Source organism: Gopherus flavomarginatus, chromosome 2 (assembly GCF_025201925.1).
Source record: "Gopherus flavomarginatus isolate rGopFla2 chromosome 2, rGopFla2.mat.asm, whole genome shotgun sequence".
Classification (NCBI taxonomy): domain Eukaryota; kingdom Metazoa; phylum Chordata; order Testudines; family Testudinidae; genus Gopherus; species Gopherus flavomarginatus.
The window spans coordinates 174864526-174886743 of record NC_066618.1 but is presented as its reverse complement, the minus strand read 5'-3'; the positions used below and the strand labels follow the sequence as shown (position 1 = coordinate 174886743).

At 43.8% G+C, this 22218-nt stretch overlaps 1 protein-coding gene across 1 annotated transcript in view; it reads right to left on the bottom strand.

Moving 5' to 3' along the window:
* PHLPP1 (PH domain and leucine rich repeat protein phosphatase 1) overlaps nt 1–22218 on the bottom strand; it is a 231634-nt gene that overhangs the window by 59635 nt on the left and 149781 nt on the right. Inside the window, exons 5-6 of the mRNA XM_050939834.1 lie at nt 811–957; nt 23–253 (exon numbers count right to left, since the gene is read on the bottom strand). Of these exons, the coding sequence (XP_050795791.1) occupies nt 23–253; nt 811–957 (378 nt within the window). The remainder of the gene's footprint in view (nt 1–22; nt 254–810; nt 958–22218) is intronic.

Below are 22218 nucleotides of genomic sequence, written 5' to 3'. Positions count from 1 at the left end.
TATTTTCCCCTCAAGTGTTTACCTTAGATCCACATGTTTGATATGAGGCATTCTTCTTAATGTCTGTAGGTTGAGGGCCTCCATACAGTTTCCAGACATACAAAGTTTATCCATGGAAGTCAGCTTCTCTAGTACCTCTGGAATGTCAGTGAATTCATTGAAGGAAAGACTCAGATAGTTGAGCTGATGTATACTCTCCAATTCAGCAGGAAGGGACTGGAGAAAGTTACCATCCAGCAAAAATGTCTGCAAACTAGGGGAAAAATGAAATGATTGTTTAAACTACATTTCCTGGTTCTGAACACATATTCAACACAAATCGTGGCAATTAAAGTTGCAGAAAATGGACTAATGAGGAAAAAGTTTAAAGATAAGCATAACACAGGTCTGCAAAAAATACAACAAAAATCTTACAAGCCCTGCTGATTCTGCACTGTGGACCATAGATGTGTCACATCTTGTTTTTCAGAATTGCCACTTATCTTGCATGTACTACAGCCTTCTTTATATCTTACACAATTAACTTTGTTTCTACAAGAAATGGATTTTAAATTTGTCTTCCCAATATTAATAAGGCTATTTTTAAAATTATATTGAAAATAGAAAAGCTACAAACATAGATGACCTTCCCCCCCCACTGTTTCTGATTGCTCAACATGAGCATAAAAGCGAGCCCTCTGTAACAAAACAATCCAGTAAGTGAGAGTGTATACATACATATAGTAAGACATGCATAGGGGGTCACAATCTTCTATTGTGTGTACCAATAGGATCCCACTGAGCATGTACACTAAGTTTAAAAATACGTACTTGTGCATATCGCCTACAGCTGCTGGAACACTTCTGAGGCCATTACAGGACACATTGAGTTCAGTCAGGGTTGGAATACTGCAAACTGCCAACGGGAAGTCTCCTAAATGATTATTGGAAAGGTTAAGGCTCTTCAACTTTGTGAACCTATAATAAGAAACACAGGAAAACACACTTTAAGGAAATGGAATTCGAAATGCACCAAGTTACTACAGTTGCCTTGTAGGAACTGAAATATAATGTACGTTTGTGTGATGGGCTGGATCACAGAAACCCCCTTGGGCCTGCCAACTGATGTGCTGGGACTACCTCTAAGTCAGTTTTCGCTGGAAGCCTGGGAGTTCAGAACCCTGCCTGGTTTGAGCCAGACATGTTAGCCTGCTACAAACACAGACCCAGGTCTGAACCACTTTCATCAACAGCTGCAGGCTTAACTGAAAACAGCTTAAGAAGCGTTCCTGTCTCTAACACTCAGATACCGAGCTCCCAATGGTGTCCAAAACCCAAAAAAATCCATTTTACGCTGTATAAAGCATATACAGGATAAACTCAAAATGTTCGCCCTCTATAACACTGATAGAGAGAGATATGTACAGCTGTTTGCCCCTCCAGGCATTAATACATACTCTGGGTTAAGTAAAAAGTGATTTTATTAAATATGAAAAGTAGGATTTCATAGAACCATAGAATATCAAAGTTGGAAGGAACCTCAGGAGGTCATCTAGTCCAAACCCCTGCTCAAAGCAGGACCAATCCCCAACTACATCATCCCAACCAGGGCTTTGTCAAATCTGACCTTAAAAACCTCTAAGGAAGGAGATTCCACCACCTCCCTAGGTAACCCATTCCAGTGCTTCACCACTATCCTAGTGAAAAAGTTTTTCCTAATATCCAACCTAAACCTCCCCCACTGCAACTTGAGACCATTGCTCCTTGTTCTGTCATCTGCTACCACTGAGAACAGTCTAGATCCATCCCCTTTCGAAACCCCTTTCAGCAGCTATCAAATCCCCCTTCATTCATCTCTTCTGCAGACTAAACAATCCCAGTTCCTTCAGCCTCTCCACATAAGTCATGCGCTCCAGCCCCCTAACCATCATTGTTGCCCTCCTCTGGAATCTTTACAAGAAGGATGTGGAAAAATTGGAGTGTGGGGCCCAAAACTGGACAGTACTCCAGATGAGGCCTCACCAATGTCAAATAGAGGGGAATGATCATGTCCCTCAATCTGCTGGCAAAGCTCCTACTTAAACAGCCCAAAATGCCGTTAGCCGCCTTGGCAACAAGGGCACACTGTTGACTCGTATCCAGCTTCTTGTCCACTGTAACCCTTATGTCCTTTTCTGCAGCACTGTTGTCTAGCCATTCGGTCCCTAGTCTGTAGCAGTGCATGGGATTCTTCCGTCCTAAGTGCAGGATTTTGCACTTGTCCTTGTTGAACCTCATCAGGTTTCTTTTGGCCCAACTCTCTAATTTGTCTTGGTCCCTCTGTATCCTATGCCTACCCTCCAGAGTATCTACCACTCCTTCCGGTTTAGTGTCATCTGCGAACTTGCTGAGGGTGCAGTCCACACCATCCTCCAAATCATTAATGAAGATACTGAACAAACTGGCCCAGGACCTACCCTTGGGGCACTCCGCTTGATACTGGCTGCCAACCAGACATGGAGCCATTGATCACTACCCTTTGAGCCCGATGATATAGCCAGCTTTATATCCACCTTGTAGTCCATTCATCCAGCCCATACTTCTTTAACTTGTCGGCAAGAATACTATGGGAGACTGTATCAAAAGCCTTGCTAAAGTCAAGGAATAACACATCCACAGCTTTCCTCTCATCCACAGACCCAGTTATCTCCTCATAGAAGGCAATTAGGTTAGTCAGGCATGACTTGCCCTTGGTGAATCCATGCTGACTGTTCCTGATCACTTTCCTCTCCTCTAAGTGCTTCAGAATTGATTCCTTGAGGATCTGCTCCATGATTTTTCCAGGTATTGAGTTGAGGCTCACTGGCCTGTAGTTCCCCAGATCCTTCTCCTTCCCTTTTTTAAAGCGAACAGTGGACAGTTAACAAAGGGAGTTTGCCTGGGATCTGTCCGAGAGGAGGTACGCTAAGTACTGCATTAGGGGGTCTGTGTTGGTGAGTATCTGAGCGTCTGTTGCGGGGACAGTTTGTCAGTTTGACTGTGTGCTTGATTGATTGTTTGAAAAGTGTGAATTGGGAGTGCTTTGTTCCAGGTGGGCCTTGAGTGGACCTGACTGACTGTTATAAAAAGGCAGTCAGCAGTGAACCAGCTGAGTGGTGAACAGCAGAGGCTAACAGAAGGAGTTTGCCTGGGGAGAGTGTACTGAGGCTTTCATCTTGCAAGCTTCTCTGAGCAGTTTCTGCAACAGCTGAGGAAGCTTTTAGAAGGAAAGAAATATGGAAGGTGAGCGTTCAGCTTTTGTAACCTGCACAAGTTGTTCCACGTTTGTATTTCTTCCACAGGACAGAAGCGACTTTGTCTGTATAAAGTGCAAGATGGTCTCCATATTGGAAGAGAAGGTTTGCGGTCTGGAGAAACAAGTATTGACCCTGTGTTGCATAAGAGAAAATGAAGATTTCCAGGACAGACGTCAGGATATGCTTCTACGGGCACAACATTCTGAGGAATCAGAGCAGGCTGCGCAGCAGGGACAGAAGGACAGGGAAGAAAATTGGCAGCATGTGACCTCCAGAAGAAGAAAGAGGAGCGTCCATGTACCAGCAATGGAGATACAGGTGAGCAACCGTTTTCATGTTCTCTCCACAGGTACTAATGTGGAGAATGGACTAGATGATACATCTGAGGGAAGGGAACAGGAGGAGACTCTACCGATTGGAAGGCATGAGATGCACTGTCCTAGGGATGGGTGTTCCACAACCACCGCTCCCAACAGGAGGTGGTCAGGGACTCTCTCCTCAGGGGGACTGAGTCATCTATCTGCCGCCCCGACTGGGAAAACCGAGAGGCCTGCTGCTTGCTAGGAGCTAGGATTCACGATGTGACAGAGAGACTGCCAAGACTCATCAAGCCCTTGGATTGTTACCCTTTCTTGCTTCTCCAGGTGGGCACCAATGATACTGCCAAAAATGACCTTGAGCGGATCACTACAGACTATGTGGCTCTGGGAAGAAGGATAAAGGAGTTTGAAGTGCAAGTGGTGTTCTTGTCTATCCTCCCTGTGCAAGGAAAAGGCCCGGGTAGAGACCATTGAATCCTGGAAGTCAACAAATGGCTACGCAGGTGGTGTCAGAGAGAAGGCTTTGGATTCTTTGACCATGGGATGGGTGTTCCAAGAAGGAGGACTGCTAGGCAGAGACAGGCTCCACCTAACGAAGAGAGGAAAGAGCATCTTCGCAAGCAGGCTGGCTAACCTAGTAAGGAGGGCTTTAAACTAGGTTCACCGGGGGAAGGAGACCAAAGCCCTGAGGTAAGTGGGGAAATAGGATACCGGGAGGAAGCACGAGCAGGACAGTGCAAGAGGGCAGGACTCCTGTCTCATTCTGAGAAAACGGGAAGATCAGTGAGTTATCTTAAGTGCCTATACACAAATGCAAGAAGCCTAGGAAACAAACAGGGAGAACTGGAAGTCCTGGCACAGTCAAGGAACTATGATGTGATTGGAATAAGACTTGGTGGGATAACTCACAAGTCTGGAGTACTGTCGTGGATGGATATAAACTGCTCAGGAAGGACAGGCAGGGCAGAAAAGGTGAGGGAGTTGCATTGTATGTAAGAGAGCAGTATGACTGCTCAGAGCTCCAGTATGATACTGCAGAAAAACCTGAGAATCTCTGGATTAAGTTTAGAAATGTAAGCAACAAGGGTGATGGTTGTGATGGGAGTCTGCTATAGACCACCAGACCAGGAGAATGAGGTGGACAAGGCTTTCTTCTGGCAACTAACAGAAGTTACTAGATTGCAGGCCCTTGTTCTCATGGGGGACTTTAATCACCCTGATATCTGCTGTGAGAGCAATACAGTGGTGCACAGACAATCCAGGAAGTTTTTGAAAAGTGTAGGGGACAATTTCCTGGTGCGAGTGCTGGAGGAACCAACTAGGGGCAGAGCTTTTCTTGACCCGCTGCTCACAAACTGGGAAGAATTAGTAGGGGAAGCAAATGTGGATGGGAACCTGGGAGGCAGTGACCATGAGATGGTTGAATTCAGGATCCTGACAAAAGGAAGAAAGGAGAGCAGCAGAATACAGGCCCTGGACTTCAGAAAAGCAGACTTTGACTCCCTCAGGGAGCTGATGGGCAGGATCCCCTGGGAGAATAACATGAGGGGGAAAAGGAGTCCAGGAGAGCTAGATGTATTTTAAAGAATTCTTATTGAGGTTGCAGGAACAAAGCATTCCAATGTGTAGAAAGAATAGTAAATATGGCAGGCGACCAGCTTGGCTTAACAGTGAAATCCTTGCTGATTTTAAACACAAAAAAGAAGCTTACAAGAAGTGGAAGATTAGACAAATGACCAGGGAGAAGTATAAAAATATTGCTCAGGCATGCAGGAGTGAAATCAGGAAGGCCAAATCACACTTGGAGTTGCAGTTAGCAAGAGATGTTAAGAGTAACAAGAAGGGATTCTTCAGGCATGTTACCAACAAGAAGGAAGTCAAGGAACGTGTGGGCCCCTTACTGAATAAGGGAGGCAACCTAGTGACAGAGGATGTGGAAAAAGCTAATGTACTCAATGCTTTTTTGCCTATCTTCACAAACAAGGTCAGCTCCCAGACTGCTGCACTGGACAGCACAGCATGGGGAGGAGATGACCAGCCCTCTGTGGAGAAAGAAGTGGTTCAGGACTATTTAGAAAAGCTGGATGAGCACAAATCCATGGGGCCGAATGTGCTGCATCCGAGGGTGCTAAAGGAGTTGGCGGATGTGATTGCAGAGACATTGGCCATTATTTTTGAAAACTCATGGTGATTGGGGGAGGTCCTAGATGACTGGGAAAAGGCTAATGTAGTGCCCATCTTAAGTGGTTCCAAGTAATAACAGACAGAACAAAGTGAATTACCAAGCAAAATAAAACAAAACATGCAAGTATAAACCTAGTACAGTACGAAAAACTGGATACAGATAAAAATCTCACCCTCAGATGGTTCAATAAGCTTCTATCACAGACTGGACGCCTTCCTAGTCTGGGCACAATCCTTTCCCCCTGGTACAGCCCTTCTTCCAGCTCAGATGGTAGCTAGGGGATTTCTCATGATTGCAGCCCCCTTTCTTCTGTTCCACCCCTTTATATATATTTTTTGCACAAGTCAGGAATCCTCTGTCCCTCTCTGGGTTCCCATCCCTCCTTCTAAATGGAAAAGCACCAGGTTAAAGATGGATTCCAGTTCAGGTGACATGATCACGTCACTGTAAAACTCCAAGCCCTCACTCCTCCCAGCCTGATTCACAGGAAGGCCTGTAAGCAAACAGAGCCATCCACAGTCAATTGTCCTGGTTGATGGGAGCCATCAAGATTCCAAACCACCATTAATAGCCCACACTGTGCATAAATACAATAGGACCTCAGAGTTATATTTCATATTTCTAGTTTCAGATACAAGAGTTATATATTTATACAAATAGGATGACCACAACTCAGTAAATTATAAACTTTGTAATGGATACCTTACAAGAGACTTTCTGCATGAAGCATATTCCAGTTACATTATATTCACTCTCTAGCATATTTTCATAAAATCATACAGAGTGCAACCTCACAGTTTGATTATTTGAATGCTGCTGGTGTGCATTTCAAGTCTGTACTTTCTGAGTGTCATACACAGATTTGTAAGCTCAGTTAAAGACACTTAAGTGGGCCATTGAAGGTTTGTTGGTTCCCTTGATGTCAACACACCATTTGGTATAGGCATAAGAGGGAATCCAGAGTGAAACACTAAATTTTCTACAAGTGCACCAGAATGCAGTAGATTCACTCCAACCCTGTCAGAATTGTATGGTAATTTTACTTTTAACAAGGTCTTCTGCGGCATTTGATCTTGCACTGAAGTACTACTATATTCTAACATGCTTCATGCTAGAGAACTGTCCATATAGTTAGCAGCATCAGTTATCAGGTGCATGATTCCCTCTGTGTAAGCCCTTTGAACTGAAAAACCTGTGCTGCATGGCTCAGTTTTGTTCATCTGTGCAGACTTCATCTCTCAACTGGAAAATTCTTCAGATTTTTATGTTAATTTGAACTGAAAAGGAACATCCATTACAGTAAACTGAAATTTAGTAACACTTTTGGTAATGGAAGAAGCACTTCCTTAAAATCTCAATTCTGCATATCTACAAGAGTGTCTGCAATTATACTGATTTCATAATTTTATCCTCCTGACGCGTGTCATGGGATTCCTAAAATCTTAGGTTTCTCATATCTCCTGAAAGGAACACTTGCATATGCAGCCTATACTCATCTTGTTTAAAAAGTTAAAAATGCAAAAAAAAAAATTTGGTTAAAAAAAAAGATAGAGGAGAATCCAATCACACAGCCTGCATGTGCAGCAACATTGTTATGGTTGCCTAACAACCACTGGGAGGAGTGCCTAAAGGCAACTAACTGGATGAATGAAAAGATCTGCGTCAGAGACAATGGATGAGAGGAAGCTCTTTTCTGGCATGGCTAACTAATGCATTTTATTCAGACTTCATTTTCCCGTCACTAAATCTCAGTTCCTTTGTGTTCTTATATAAAGTCAGTGAAAATGGTACCACACATACTGACACTAACGGTATAGACAAAAAAGAGCTCTAAAAGCATGCCTTTAAAAGTCTCAAAAAGTCCTGTGGCACCTTATAGACTAACAGAAGTTTTGGAGCATGAGCTTTTGTGGGTGAATACCCACTTTGTCGGATGCATGTAGTGGAAATTTCCAGGGGCAGGTATATATATGTGCAGGCAAGAAGCAGGCTGGAGATAACGAGGTTAGTTCAATCAGGGAGGATGAGGCCCTCTTCTAGCAGCTGAGGTGTGAAAACTAAGGGAGGAGAAACTGGTTTTGTAGTTGGCAAGCCATTCACAGTCTTTGTTTAATCAAATGGCTTGCCAGTTTCTCCTCCCTTGGTTTTCACACCTCAGCTACTAGAAGAGGGCCTCATCCTCCCTGATTGAACTAACCTCATTATCTCTTGCCTGCTTCTTGCTTGCATATATATACCTGCCCCTGGAAATTTCCACTACATGCATCCGATGAAGTGGGTATTCACCCACGAAAGCTCATGCTCCAAAACTTCTGTTAGGGTATGTCTACATCTACAATTTTGCAGTGCTGGTTGTTACAGCTGTATAGGGCCAGCGCTGCAGAGTGGCCACACTTACAGCAACCAGCGCTGCAAGTGGTGTTAGATGTGGCCACACTGCAGCGCTGTTGGGCGGCTTCAAGGGGGGCTTCGGGGAACGCGAGAGCAAACCGGGGAAGGAGACCAGCTTCGCCGCGGTTTGCTATCGCGTTCCCGGAACCACCCTGCAAACCGCAGGGAAGGAGACCTGCTTGTTCGGGGAACGCGAGAGCAAACCGGGGAAGGAGACCAGCTTCGCCGCGGTTTGCTATCGCGTTCCCGGAACCACCCAGCAAACTGCAGGGAAGGAGACCTGCTTGTTCGGGGTTCGGGGAACGCGAGAGCAAACCGGGGAAGGAGACCAGCTTCGCCGCGGTTTGCTCTCGCGTTCCCCGAACCACCCTGTAAACCGCAGGGAAGGAGACCTGCTTGCTCGGGGTTCGGGGAACGCGAGAGCAAACCGGGGAAGGAGACCAGCTTGATTACCAGAGGCTTCCTCAGCTATGCTGGGATACCTGCTTATTCCACGGAGGTCAAGAAAAGCGCTGGTAAGTTTCTACACTTGATTACCAGCGCTGGATCACCAGCGCTGGATCCTCTACACCCGAGACAAAACGGGAGTACGGCCAGCGCTGCAAACAGGGAGTTGCAGCGCTGGTGATGCCCTGCAGATGTGTACACCTCCTAAGTTGCAGCGCTGTAACCCCCTCACCAGCGCTGCAACTTTGTGATGTAGACAAGCCCTTAGTCTATAAGGTGCCACAGGATTCTGCTGCTTTTACAGATGCAGACTAACACGGCTACCCCTCCGATACTTCAAAAGTCTGTAGCCCAGGGGCCTCCCCAGATTAATATCCTAAAATGATTTGTTCTCCAATTATAAAGTTAGTACAAGCAAAGCAATCAAAAGAGTGTTAGAAAATAAAAACTACAAAAAGATTAAAAAAAAAGATAGGGAGCAATCCAATTAGCCAGCTTGCAGTGATGTTATTGTTGACTAACACAAAATATGCGGCCAATGATGAAAACTTCTCCCCCATCAAGATATAAATAATGCCTTCAGACTGTAGTTAGATTGTAGATATATCAAAGGCAGGGTCCTATGTCACTGGAAGCTGAGACAGTGAAGATCTAACATTTACAGAGACTTCAATGACAATGGCAATACTGGGTCAGACCAATGGTACCTCTGGCACTATATCCTATCTTCCGAAAGTGGACAGTTCCAGATGCTTCAAAGGGAATGAACAGAACAGGGCAATTATCAAGTGATCCATCCCCATCATCCAGTCCCAGCTTCAGGCAGGGAGAGACTTAGGGATACCCAAAGCATGAGGTTGTGTTCCTGATCATCTGGCTAATAGCCATTGATGGACCTATCTTCCAGGAACGTGGCTAATTCTTTGTTGAATCCAGGTATACTTCTGGTCTTCACAACATCCACTGACAATGAGATTCACCGATTGACTGTGGTTTGTGTGAAGCACTCTCTCATGTTTATTTTAAAACTGCTTCCTACTAATTTTAATAGGTAACCCCTGGTACTTGTGTTATGGGAAGGAGTAAATAACACCTCCTTATTTACTTTCTCTACCCCATTCATGATTATATAAACCTCTATCATTAAGGTATCAGAGGGGTAGCCATGTCAGTCTGGATCTGTAAAAGCAGCAGAGTCCTGTGGCACCTTATATCATTAAGGTGTGGGCATTCCGTGGATTTATAGTGTCATGGTATTTTCTCTCATTATCTACCCCCTTCCTAATGGTTCCTAACAGCGTTAGCTTGGACTGCCGCTGCACACTGAGTGAGGTTTCCAGGGAACTATCCATGACTCCTTCAAGATCTCTTTTGAGTGGTAACAACTAATTTAGACTTCATCACTTTGTATGTATCGTTGGGATTATGGTTTTTAACTTGCATTACTTTGCACTTATCAACATTGAATTTCATTTGCTTAGTTGCCCAGTTTTCTGAGAAATAGATGGTTGAGGTCCTTTGTTCACCAAGGAAAGCTTTCCACTTGTCAGCTTCACTTCGCACCTCTCGCCGATCAATAGGAAAGTGTTATGATGTAAGGAAGGAAATCAGTTAACAGATTACATCTTAGCGATCCAGTGATAAAACTTCATCATTACTTCCCCCTCAGACTGGATTACAGCAAACACTAACATGCGTGGAATGCATAATGGACCCAGATTTATACAGAAATAATATTTCAACATAACCTCCATTTGCAATACTTAATGCAAGTAAGTAAAAAAGAGGGGAGATGGAGGGCAGAAGAGATAAAGTGACAGTCAATACAGCTACATCCATGGATAAGCTCGAAAATAAACATTACATTTTTTTAATCAGCCGTAAGAAAATTAGCCAGTTTAATAATCAACACATAGGTTATGGCCTCAGACGGCTTCAGAGTATGTTTCAAACATTACAAAGAAGATGATTGCTAAATTACATTTGAAGAAAAGTTGGAAGGAAGGACTGTATACTTGGAACTATCCCCCACATTAGAGGGTAATTTAAGATGAGCAGAGGGTGTTGTTTATTTCCTTCTCTGTGTGTTCTCTCAGTTCCAAGTAAAGCTACGTTCTTCATACAGCAGTGTAAATTATCCAGCAGATATATTAGTAATGAAGGCTGGTGGGCAGTTGCTCAGAGAATTAAGATAGTAAGTCAAACTCACATCTTAATCACCTGCTTCACATTAATTATTAACAGCATGAATCCCTAATGGTCCAGGGTGTTTGTTATTATGGAGCATTGCCAAAAATGAACTGATCTGAAATACTGACTTTGTGTCCAATGTTTTTTATATTTAGAGAGTTATGCTATTAATCTACATTGTCACTGATGCAAGTAGGATACCATGAAGGTATGTAACTGACTACTATTCTCTGCTGATGAGTTTGTACAAGGAATCAGGCTTTAAAGAATTAAATATCCATGGTTTCCCTTTCTCCTAAATCGTTACATTGTGCTGACAGCATTAACTAGAAAAGTGGTGACAAGCGACACTGATGCCTTTGCAGCATTCCTTGGTAGGAGGAAAACTCCACAACATACATAATTTGTTAACTACTTGATGATACACTGACTCCATAATTCAAGATATGTCATTTCCTCCCTCCTATCTGTAGACCTTTGCCATTCTTCAAAAAAAAAAAAAAAAAAAAAAAAAAAAAAAGACACTTGTAGAATTGTACTTCCTTCCTCTCCTGAACACACCAAGATCAGAAAACTTAATTCTGAGCCTTCTATAATTTAAGCTAGAGCAAAATGCTGACATGTCAACCCTGGTCTTTGAACATGCAATATGACTGAACACCAACTGTTATAATTGAGCGAAATAGCGTCCACATTATTTGTTCTTGAAGCTACCAATTTAGGAGAGACTAGTTTGACATATATGAAGGTGGGCGGGGGATCAATAAGCTAAGTTCTCTATCACAGTAATATGTACACGTTTATCATGGTTTCTAAATTTAGGATTCTGATCCACTTGAAGTGCACAAAAAGGGAATATTGATTATACTGCATAGTACTTGTGTTCCAATATGTTTGAAATAAGAGTTACAATAAAGCTGGCTATTTGCTTTAGTCAAGTAAAGCTACAGAAGTTGGCCTGACATAACCAGTTTGTCTGATTCTTATCAGAAGTGTTTATACAGAAGGTGATTTTTACTATATCCGACCAGGATATCTAGTGTAATAAGGTAACAAATCTGAAAGAAAACAATATTCCCACTGATCTCTTTGGTCTTTCATGGATCTATTTTTATGGTTACAATGGAACATCATTTCAGACAGGAAAAAAAAAAACCACATTCTCCCTCAACTCCAGCAGAACGTTGAGAGCACTAGCAAGCAGTCAAGCAGGATGTGGCAATTAAGTATTGGAATTGGCTGGAAATCTCATTACACGAATTTGCCAAATTACATTGTTAAATTTCTTTCTACTATTAATCCAAGTTATTGTCTTTTAGCTGTCATTTGAGATCCTCCTGGACTATAGTGTTAATGCCTTCCCAAGGGATTAGTAACCCTGGAGCCAGAAACACAAGACAGACAGCATTTCTTTTCCCTTTAAGGTATAGCCATTAAGACTTTAAAGTAGCCACGCAATTGTCAGGATCAAAGCTTTATGAAGGCTCCTGCTACTCTAGTGCTCTCCAAGTGGGAAAACCCTTCCCTGCAGCTAGATGGCTCGAAGATTGTGCTTAGCAATAATCCAGATGCAGAGGGATATCTTGGCCCCGCTGAAGTCAATGAAAACATTCCCACTGGGTTAATACAGCCAGGATTTCACTCCAGATGCCTGAGAAGAAGAGAAGTGTTTCAGATCTCTTCCTCTCCATTTTGAAGGCAAAGTTATTTTAGTAGCTCCAATGCATTTGAGATGACAACATATAAAAGCAGACAGGGAAAATAATCCCAAAACAAGCAACAGACACAGATAATTGGTTAATTTTAGGGTAAGGATCGTATTTGAGTTTGTTTTGGCTACCAAACCAATTAACAATCATAGTTAATTGAATAACTAAAACTCAGATATAACCCTACCTCCTAAAAAATGTTTTCAAATCCCCATGCAAACAAAAGTTAAGCCCCAGTCCTTGTTAGTTTTACAGCATTCATATTAACACTACAGGGATCCTGCCATTTTTTTCTCTATCCAACACAGTAAAGGGTGCCTGGGTTCGTGAAGACAAACTTCAAAGTCTCTATATGCAGAGAAAAGTTAATAATCATGTCTTTCACTGAAGAATATATAAAGAAACTGTAGCACATTGCACAAAGAGCAACTTCAAACCTTAGTGGCTCACTTTTCAAAACATACAAATAGCCACAGATGCTAAATCAAACTAGGATTACATCCAAGTCATAAGCAGCTTTTATTCTAGTACAAAAATCAGTAAGACCATAAAAAGATAAATATGTTGTTAATGGAAACAACCTGAAGTTATATGGTGCTTTACACTTTACAAGGAAGCAGAATTTTACAATTCTCAATTTCTGCAATAGCCTATTGCAAACTACTTCCTTGGGGAAAGACTATTACCTGCAAAAAGAAGGAAATCCTAAAGGATGAAAGTGAAAATCTATACTCATCTCCACCTTGGAAGTCTATTTTCAAAACACAGGAGCTAGCAAAAGCTAATCACAGCCCTGCTGGCCCAAATAAAGGAGCTGCCTGGCCTTAGCAGGTCAGTTACTCGCTGGGACCAGAGGAATGATGAAAGGGGCTCCTTTCTGGCCTGGAGACAGAAAAAAACCTGGGCCTGAAATGGGCTGGAAATAAAAAGGTTCAGCAGGATGAGGCCCACAGAAATAGCAGCAATGGATTCACGCAAGCAGTATGTAGCTGCGGTGTACAGGGGTCCCCGGGTTGGAATCTGGAGTAGTGGGCAGTCCGGGTTCCCCTACCGGCCACAGGTGAAGTGTTATAAACCCCAACAAGGGGACATGCCTCATCAGGGAGCATGAAAAAAAGGGCTGAATTTAAAAAGCCTAGAGCCGAGGGTGAAAACTCTAGCCCAGAGAAACAGACTGCTTATTTGTTGGACTCCTTAATATGCTGGAAGGGGTTCATTTGGACTTTGTGAATCAGCCAGAGGGCCAAGCAATTGAAGACCCACCAAGGTCGGTCGGTAGCCTGCAGAAGGCACCGGGGCAAAAAGGACTGCAGTTCCTTACCCAGCTGATTGGAGGCACTCAAGAGGTGAGTGCCCCTTTGCAGATGGGTACTGCCAACCTGACAATTATGAAACCAGTGTGTTTTAAACTGCAAGCAGACTGCTTGGAGAGGGACTCTTCTCTTTCAGGAATCTCTTCTTAAATAACGAGAGTGACAAAAATACTAGGAAAGCTTTTCAAATTACTATGATTACACACAAAGCTCCTTGCACAAGACGCTCTTTCAACAATCTCCAACTCTTCCTTGCTATGGCGAATTTTCTTGACATCCAGTTTCTGCTGCTAACAAGCAAATAATTCAGGTATTACTGTAACCAAAATAAAATTGTATTCAATTAAGCGTATATAACTACCATATGCAGAATTTCAATAAGATGGAGAGCAAAAACTCCACTACTCTATTCCAGAATGCAGTAGGATTTAAAAAAATATATGATCAGGAAAAAAGTTTACCGTATGATTTAAACTAGATTTGACCAGAATCCCAGCCTGCCAAGTATATGTAAATTAGAAAGGGTGTCCAATTAAGTTAGGGGCTGAGCACACCAATGTGTTTTCATACTAACTATATGTGATTACAAGATAAAAGGGAATATTAGTGCAAATAAACTAGTGAAGATTTTAATCTCCTACTTTTTTCCTATCTACCAGCAAGTAGCATAATATTTTATTCTCAGGAAATTCAGCTGTAATTTTTCAATATACTGCTATGACAATTACTGAAGGCAATATGCCTCTGCTATTTAAACTTACTGGTCCAGGTATTACATTTATAACAAGCTTAGCAGCAGAAGAAAAAAATAGAGCTGAGCATCCAAATTAATTTTACTAGGTATCTGATGCTGAAAGAGAAAAATGCCTTAACAAAGAGACAAGCAAAAATAAAAATAAGTCCATATAAATTTAGAACTAGCTCTTGAATAACTGAAAAAATCTTATTCAATTGAAAGTACAGGGGGAATTTCAGATGGGCAGAGTATAAATACTCACCCTGGAAACGAGCCAAGACATCTAGAACAACATCTCTGCTCTTGTGAGCAGTACCGGGGGATCTTTTATTGATCACAAGTAGTCAGAGTATCATCATTTTTCTACAACTCCTATCCTGAATAGTCATATCATGAGGACACAGACCAGGGCAAGCAGCGGATGTGATGTGAGATCACTATCAGATTAACAAAGACTACAAATGGTATTAAAAAAGGGACACATTCCTCTTCAAATAACCGTTCAGAAAGGGAGAGTGACAGATAATATGAAATGGTAAACTAACTTGCATTAGACATGAAGAGCTAGAAAGGAAGATCTAAGGGTTCCAGACATACTCCAGAAACCCTGGAATGCCTAGCATGCTTGCTCTCAATTAGTTGTTAACCACCTTTTAAAGTAAGCCTCATGCTATACTTATGTATTTATTTGATCATTCTCTCCCATCTTCGAGCAGTTAAAAAAATGAGTATGTTAAACTTAACTCAAGAGAAATGTAGTTCACTGTAATTATAAATTCACATCCTGAGACTGAATTAATACATTTGCCACCTCTATTTCCACTTCATCTCAATCTCTATAAAATGTCATTGACAACAGAATTATAAATAAAGTAGTTTTATTGTAATGACACATGCAAACACCACTTAGTTGAAGGACAGTCACCATTTCTATTACTATTACAAGCTATTCTTCTCCAAAAGCAGTACTAAAATGGTAATAAAAATGTCCTTGAAGTTAGATGCTAGCACAAAGTACAAAATCTCAGCTTTTCATTTTGGAGGTTAGGATGGGAAAAAATGGATGAAAGACAAAAGCTTACCAAAAGAATTCACATCAGCAGCTTTAAAGCTGCATCAAAAAGGAATAGTCAGAAGTAGACCAATACATAATCTCTATTTATTTCAATATGCTTTAAAAGTCCACCCATGCCAAAACAAGCATTTCCAGTAGCAGAGTCCTGTTTAGTAATGCAGATTCATTAAAATTCCACAAGAATCCAAGTCACCAGATGCACCATAAGTGCTGCACGTAAACTACACTAGCCTAACACTTTTTACTTTGTAGCATACTTCATAGCAGCCTGTATTTAGTCTTCATTTTTTAACTATACAGAAATGAGATGCTATACAGTTTCTGCTTTCAGGTGGTTCTGCTTACAAAACAGAGCTTTTTCAGACATAAAAGTTTTTGCATTCTATCAGATTTAGTTAATTATAGTTGTTTGGTGTTTTGACAGTATTTTTGTCCAGAATTCTATAATTTATTGTGTTTAGGTTTTTTGGTTTTTTTACATTAGGTATAGGTTTTTCAAAGAAAAAACTAAACAGTAACTACAAGTAGACAAAATGATGGATATGAAAGTCCTGAAACAGTTACCAAAAATAGACAGTAACAATTCTAAGTAGTATTTATAGGCCAAATAAAACTAAAGAAGCCAAATTCTGCACAGAACATTTTCTAGCTTAGTGCTTTGTTTGATGTTTTAAATTTCAACTCAGTGTTGCCAGCTCACATAAACATGAGCAGCCAGTGGCTGGAAGCTAGCTTTTGTGACAACTCTGGCAATCAAAGAGAATCCTCAAAGACTTATAATAAACGTGCACTTTTGGGATGCCATGGTCATGACGACACTTCTGCCCTAAACTTGCTTAGGTGGTCAGATTTCAAATACAAAGTTCACAGGTAGATACAGAAATAGGGCACTCCTGCCTCCAAATTGCAGGGAATCTCCACAATCTTCCCGCCTCGCACAGCATTCCTTTCCTCCTGACAATACACCCCACCTTTAACTTAAAGAGCAAATTAAAATTGATTTATGTTTATAAAATCTCCCTGAAAAAAAAAACAGAGTTCACAGAAGCTTTAAAGCATAAGGCCCAAGAGCCGCTGCTTCATTTGTCCTTCTCTACTGCACTCATCAAGTCTTTGAGGGTTTGGCGAGCGGAAAGCTAACAGCTCTGAAATTGGTTCTTGGTAGCCATTTGCATCTGGCCAGCAAAGGGTGCTGTAACAGGTATTAGCAGGCTACAGGGCTTCCTGCAACAAATCCTTTTCTCTCCTGGAGAAAGGAGGCAACCTGAGGAAGCCACTTCAGCTTGCTCCAGCTCTGGTGGAGGAGAGAGCCATAAGGGACAAGTCTGAAGAAGAGAGACATTGCCTTCCCTACAATGCGGAAGGAAGGCAAAGCAAGAAGCTAGAGGGAAAGGAAATAGTGGGATGAACTGGAAGATAGAAGAGGGAGGTATGATCCACGAAGATGACAGAAGATAGTAAGTCTGCTGGTTGCCCCTCAAACCGTTGTAGAGGAGTAACACGCCATTATGCTACTTCCTTCTCCCCAACTTCCTTCTCCAGCAAAAATGGTAACAAGCCAGAGGTGCAAATGCCTAGTAGGCGCCTCCATAATTTCAGAAAAAACAGTTACTAACCTTTCTGTATCTGTTGTTCTTTGAGATGTGTTGGATATGTCCATTGCACTGTGGATGCGTGCGTGCCCCGAGCACAGCTGCCAGAAATTTTTCCCTCTGATACCCATCAGGGTGACTCAGGTACCTTCTATTGCCGCGTGCACATAGGGCCAGTATAAAGGGTCCAGCTTCCAGCTCATTCCATGCCCTCTCAGTTCCTTCTTTCCCTGCTAATCTCCGATGCAGAGCGGTAGGATGGCAGGTTGTGGAATGGACATGTGCAACAACAGTAGTTGTTAGTAACTGAAAGGTTAGTAGTTGAAAGGTCAGTAATTGCTTCTTCTTCTTTGAGTGTCCATTCACTGTAAATGACTCCCGAACAGTTGCCTAGGAGGTGGGATCGGAGTTCACGGGTATGCTGACTGCAAAACTGCTCAGTCGAAACTGGCATCGTCCCTAGCCTGTTAAGTAATAGCGTAATGAACAGAAAACGTATGCGCTGACAACTAAGTTGCTGCTCTGCAAATGTCCTGAATAGGGACTTGTGGTAGGAATGTTTCTGAGGATGCCTGTGCCTTTGGGGAGTGCGTGGTCAGGGTAGCTGGTGGTGGAACAATCGCCTGGATGCAACACATGTGGTATAAATATGATATGATCCAAGACAAGATTCTCTGAGTAGAGATGGGGAGACCTTTCATCCTGTTAGCTACCGCTGTGATGAGCTGGGTGGATTTACAGAATGGTTTGATTCTTTCTATGTAGAATGCTACGGCATGTCTAACATCCAGAGCGTGAAGACATTGCTCCTCTCTCGTTGTGAATGGCTTCGGGTAGGAGGCTGGTAAGAAGACTGCCTGATTGCTATGGAACTGGGAAACCATCTTTACGAGGAGCTAGGGTGAGGATGTAGCTGCACCTTATCCTTAAAGGAGACCATATATTGAGGTTCTGACGTGACAGTGGGGACCTCCAAGACCCTTCAGACTGAAGTAACGGCCACTAAGAAAGCCATCTTCCATGAGAGGTATGATAAGGGGGATGTTGCCAATGGTTCAAACAGGGGACCCATAAGTTTTGACAGGATCAGGTTTAGGTCCTATGAAGGGACAGGTTCTTGTATTCAGGAGTATAGTCTTTCCATGCCCTTGAGGAAATGGATAGACATCTCTGGTGAAAAAAAGACCGGTTATCCACTCAGGGTGGAATGCCAAAATTGCTAAAAGGTGAACCTTAAGTCAGGAGATAGCTTGGTGCTTCAGGTGTAATAAATACTCAAGAATCTTCTGCAGAGATGACTGCAGCGTGGGAAGCCCATATGGAGACCTGTTTCCATTTTGAGACATAAATAGCCCTGGTGAAGGCTTCCTGCTATTTAATAGGACTTGGCAGAACTGCTCCAAGCAAGTCAGCTCACCAAGATTTAGCCATGGAGCTTTTAGGCTGTCAATTTGTAGGGAGTTCAGGTGTGGGTGGAGCAGTCAACCGTGGTCCTGGGAGATCAGCTCCAGATGTTGAGGGAGCAGAATTAGAGAGACACCACTGTGAAGCCTAGCAGTATGGCAACTAGCTCTGAGGGGGACAAAATGGGGCTATGAGAATGACTCAGGCCCTCTCCCGCTTGATTTTTAGCAGAACCTTGTGCATGAACAGGATGGATGGGGAAAGTGTAGTACAGGTGACCTGTCCATGAGAGTAAGAAGGTGTCTGAGTGAATCCATGCTGTGGCCTCACAGGGAGCAAAACTCGTGACATTTTCTACTGTGCTCAGTTGCAAACAGATCTACCTGGGGAGTCCCCTACCACTGCAAAACATCCCTCACAATGTCCGGGCGAAAGGACCAGTCATGGTAACAGAAGAAAGACCTGCTGATGCAATCTGCCAGCTCATTCTGCGCTCCTGGAAGGTGAGAAGCCTCAAAGTGGATTATGTAGGCTATGCAGAACTCCCACAGCTGAATTGCTTTGTGACACAGAGGAAAGCGAGTCCCTCCCTGACTGCTGAAATATAACATAAGAACCAACATGCTCTTGCAGAAATGCATGTAACGTGAGGCAGAAATGCATGACAGGCCAGGTGAACTGCTCTCTGACACTGATATCTAGCAAGAGCTCTTCCAGAGACCAGAGGCCTTGAGTCCTCAGGGGCCCTAGATGAGCTCCCCAGTCTAGCGCTGATGACCAGGGATGTTCCACAGTTGGGACTGTGAGAAGGGAATGCCTGTGCAAATTGTCTACAGGTCCAGCCACCAGTTGAGGGAGGCAAGGACCCTCGGGAAGGTACTGTAAGGACAGAGTCCAGATAGAGGCGATTTGGAGAGTACACCAAGGCCTGCCATGTCTGAAGGTGTCTGAGGTGCAGTCTTGTGTGCTGCAGCACATACATACATGAGGCCACGTGACTCAGGGGCGCCTCCAGGCACCAGCGCAGCAAGTGCGTGTCTGGGGTGGCAAGCCGGGGGCGGGGCGGCCTGCCGGTTGTTGTGAGGGCAGTAGTCAGGGCACCCTCAGCAGCATTTCTGCGGGAGGTCCGCCGGTCCTGCGGCTTCGGCGGCAATTCGGCGGTGGGTATGCCGAAGGTGTGTGACCAGCGCACCTCCCGCAGAAACGCCGCCAAATCCATGTGACCGGTGGACCTCCAGCAGAAACGCCGCCGAAGGCGCACTGACTGCCGTGCTTGGGGCAACAAAAAACACAGATACGCTCCTGATGTGACCCAAAAGCCTCAGACAAAACCAGACTGTTGTAATGGGGTGGCCCTTAAAATTTATTATCGGGGATGTGATAGACTCTGGCCTAGGTGGAGTTGAGCACCGCTCCAGTAAACTATCTGCTGCAGCAGAGGAAGGGTAAACGTCTTTATATTTATTAGCAAGCCTCTGGCCTGCAACGTCAACTGGATGAGGTGCAGGTCCGACTAGCTGAGCTCTGACTATCCAGTCATTCCAGACAGATATGGGTAGACTTGCACCCCGTTGCCTTCAGAGAGGTCACCACTACCACCATGCATTCTGTAAACACTTCTGCGGCTGCCAACAGACTGAACAGAAGTACTGCAGATTAATAATGCATTTGGTTCACAGCAAACCTGAGGAATCTTCTGTGGCTTTGGAAGATCGATATGTGAAAGCAGGCATCTCTTAAATGAAAGGCAGCATACCAGTCCCTGGGATCCAGGGAGGAATTAAGGGAAGACAGAGAAACCATAAGGAACATTAGTTTCTTGAGGTAGCCATTCAACTGGCAGAGATCTAAAATAGGTCCGAGACCTCCTTTGGCTTTCAGGATGATCAAATAGCAGGAGTAAGACATCTTCCCTTTTAAATCCTATGGAACCTCTTCCCACCTGGAGGAGAATGCACCTCCTGTACTAGAAGTTGCGTGTGAGAGGGGTCTCTGAAGAGGTACAGGGAGGGAGGTTGGGAGCATGGAGGAGAAATAAATTGAAGGTTATATCCCACTTCCACCATGCTCAGCACCCAACTGTTCATGGTGATACAAGATCACACACTGGTGAAGTGGTACAGGTGGTCTGCTAATAAAGGGGAAACAGGAACCCGGAATATGGAAGCTGGTACGACGTCCTTGAGCATCTCATCAGAAGTTCTGCTTAGCACCTCCTGGGTGTCTGGAAGGGGCACACATTGACACCATGGCAGTAAAGCAGGGGTCGGCAACCTTTCAGTAGTGGTGTGCCGAGTCTTCATTCATTCATTGTAATTTATGGTTTTGCGTGCCTGTAATACGTTTTAATGTTTTTAGAAAGTCTCTTTCTATAAGTCTATAATATATAACTAAACTATTGTTGTCTGTAAAGTAAATAAGGTTTTTAAAAAGGTTTAAGAAGCTTCATTTATAAATTAAATTAAAATGCAGAGCCCCCTGGACCGGCGGCCAGGACCCAGGCAGTGTGAGTGCCACTGAAAAATCAGCTTGCTTGCATCCTTCGGCACCCATGCCATAGGTTGCCTATCCCTGCAGTAGGGAGTGGCAATCTGCATCTAAAACCCCTGCTATGGTTCCACAGTCCCTAGGTTATACAATCATAGAGCTTCACATCGGTCTGCTCAGAAAAAAGGGAAGCTCCCTTGAAGGGAAGGTCCTGAAGGGTTTGCTGGACCTCATGCGGGAGACCTGAGGACAGTAGCCATGAAATCCTTCGCAAGGCCTCTGTGCAGGCCATGAATCTAGCTGCTGAATCCACCACATCCAGGGCAGCTTGCAAGGAAGCCCTGACTATCAACTTCCCCTTGTTCACCAGTGAGAAATTCTGCCTGACCTTTTTGGGAAGCAAGTCCTTGAACTTCAACATGGAGTCCCACATGCTGAAGTCACATCTGTCCAGCAGTGACTGCTGGTTAGTGATCCCAAGCTGCAGCCTCCCGGTAGAGTTCCCCTTGCTACCGAAAAGGTACAATTTCCTGGAGATTTTCGCCTTAGGAGTTACCTCCTGCAGTCCCTGCTTTTTCCTCTTGGCGGCCACAGGCACCACCACGGATTGGGGGCGAGGGCCAGGAACAAAGTATTTCCTCTCAATTCTTTTCAAGGTGGGGGGAAGGAAAGCCACAAGGCTTTCACCGGGTCCATAATGGCCTCACTGAGGGGCAATAGTGCTGGTGCTATGCTGTCCCTCTTGTGCAGCCAGTTTGTCTGGTACCAGACTCAGTGCCTGAGTCAAAGCCAGAGTCAATGGTGCTGACTGCGATTCTGAAGCAGAGAAGCAGCCTGATCTACGTCACACTCCACTCTGCTCCCCATGCCTGGCTGTCTTTGGTGTGGGGGAATGTCCCCTTTCAGCCAGCTTCTTTCTGTGCTGCTTCTTCGGCACTCGGGATGCTGAACGGTGCCAGGATTCCTGTAGGGTGGGATGAGAACTCCTCTCCGATGCTGAGGTGCTTGGTGCCAAGTCAGACCAGCTTGGCTCAGAGGAACGTCTCAGCGCTGCCTCTCTTAGTAGGCGCTTTAACCTGGACTTCCTGTCCTCCTTCATGTGAGGTTGAATTCAA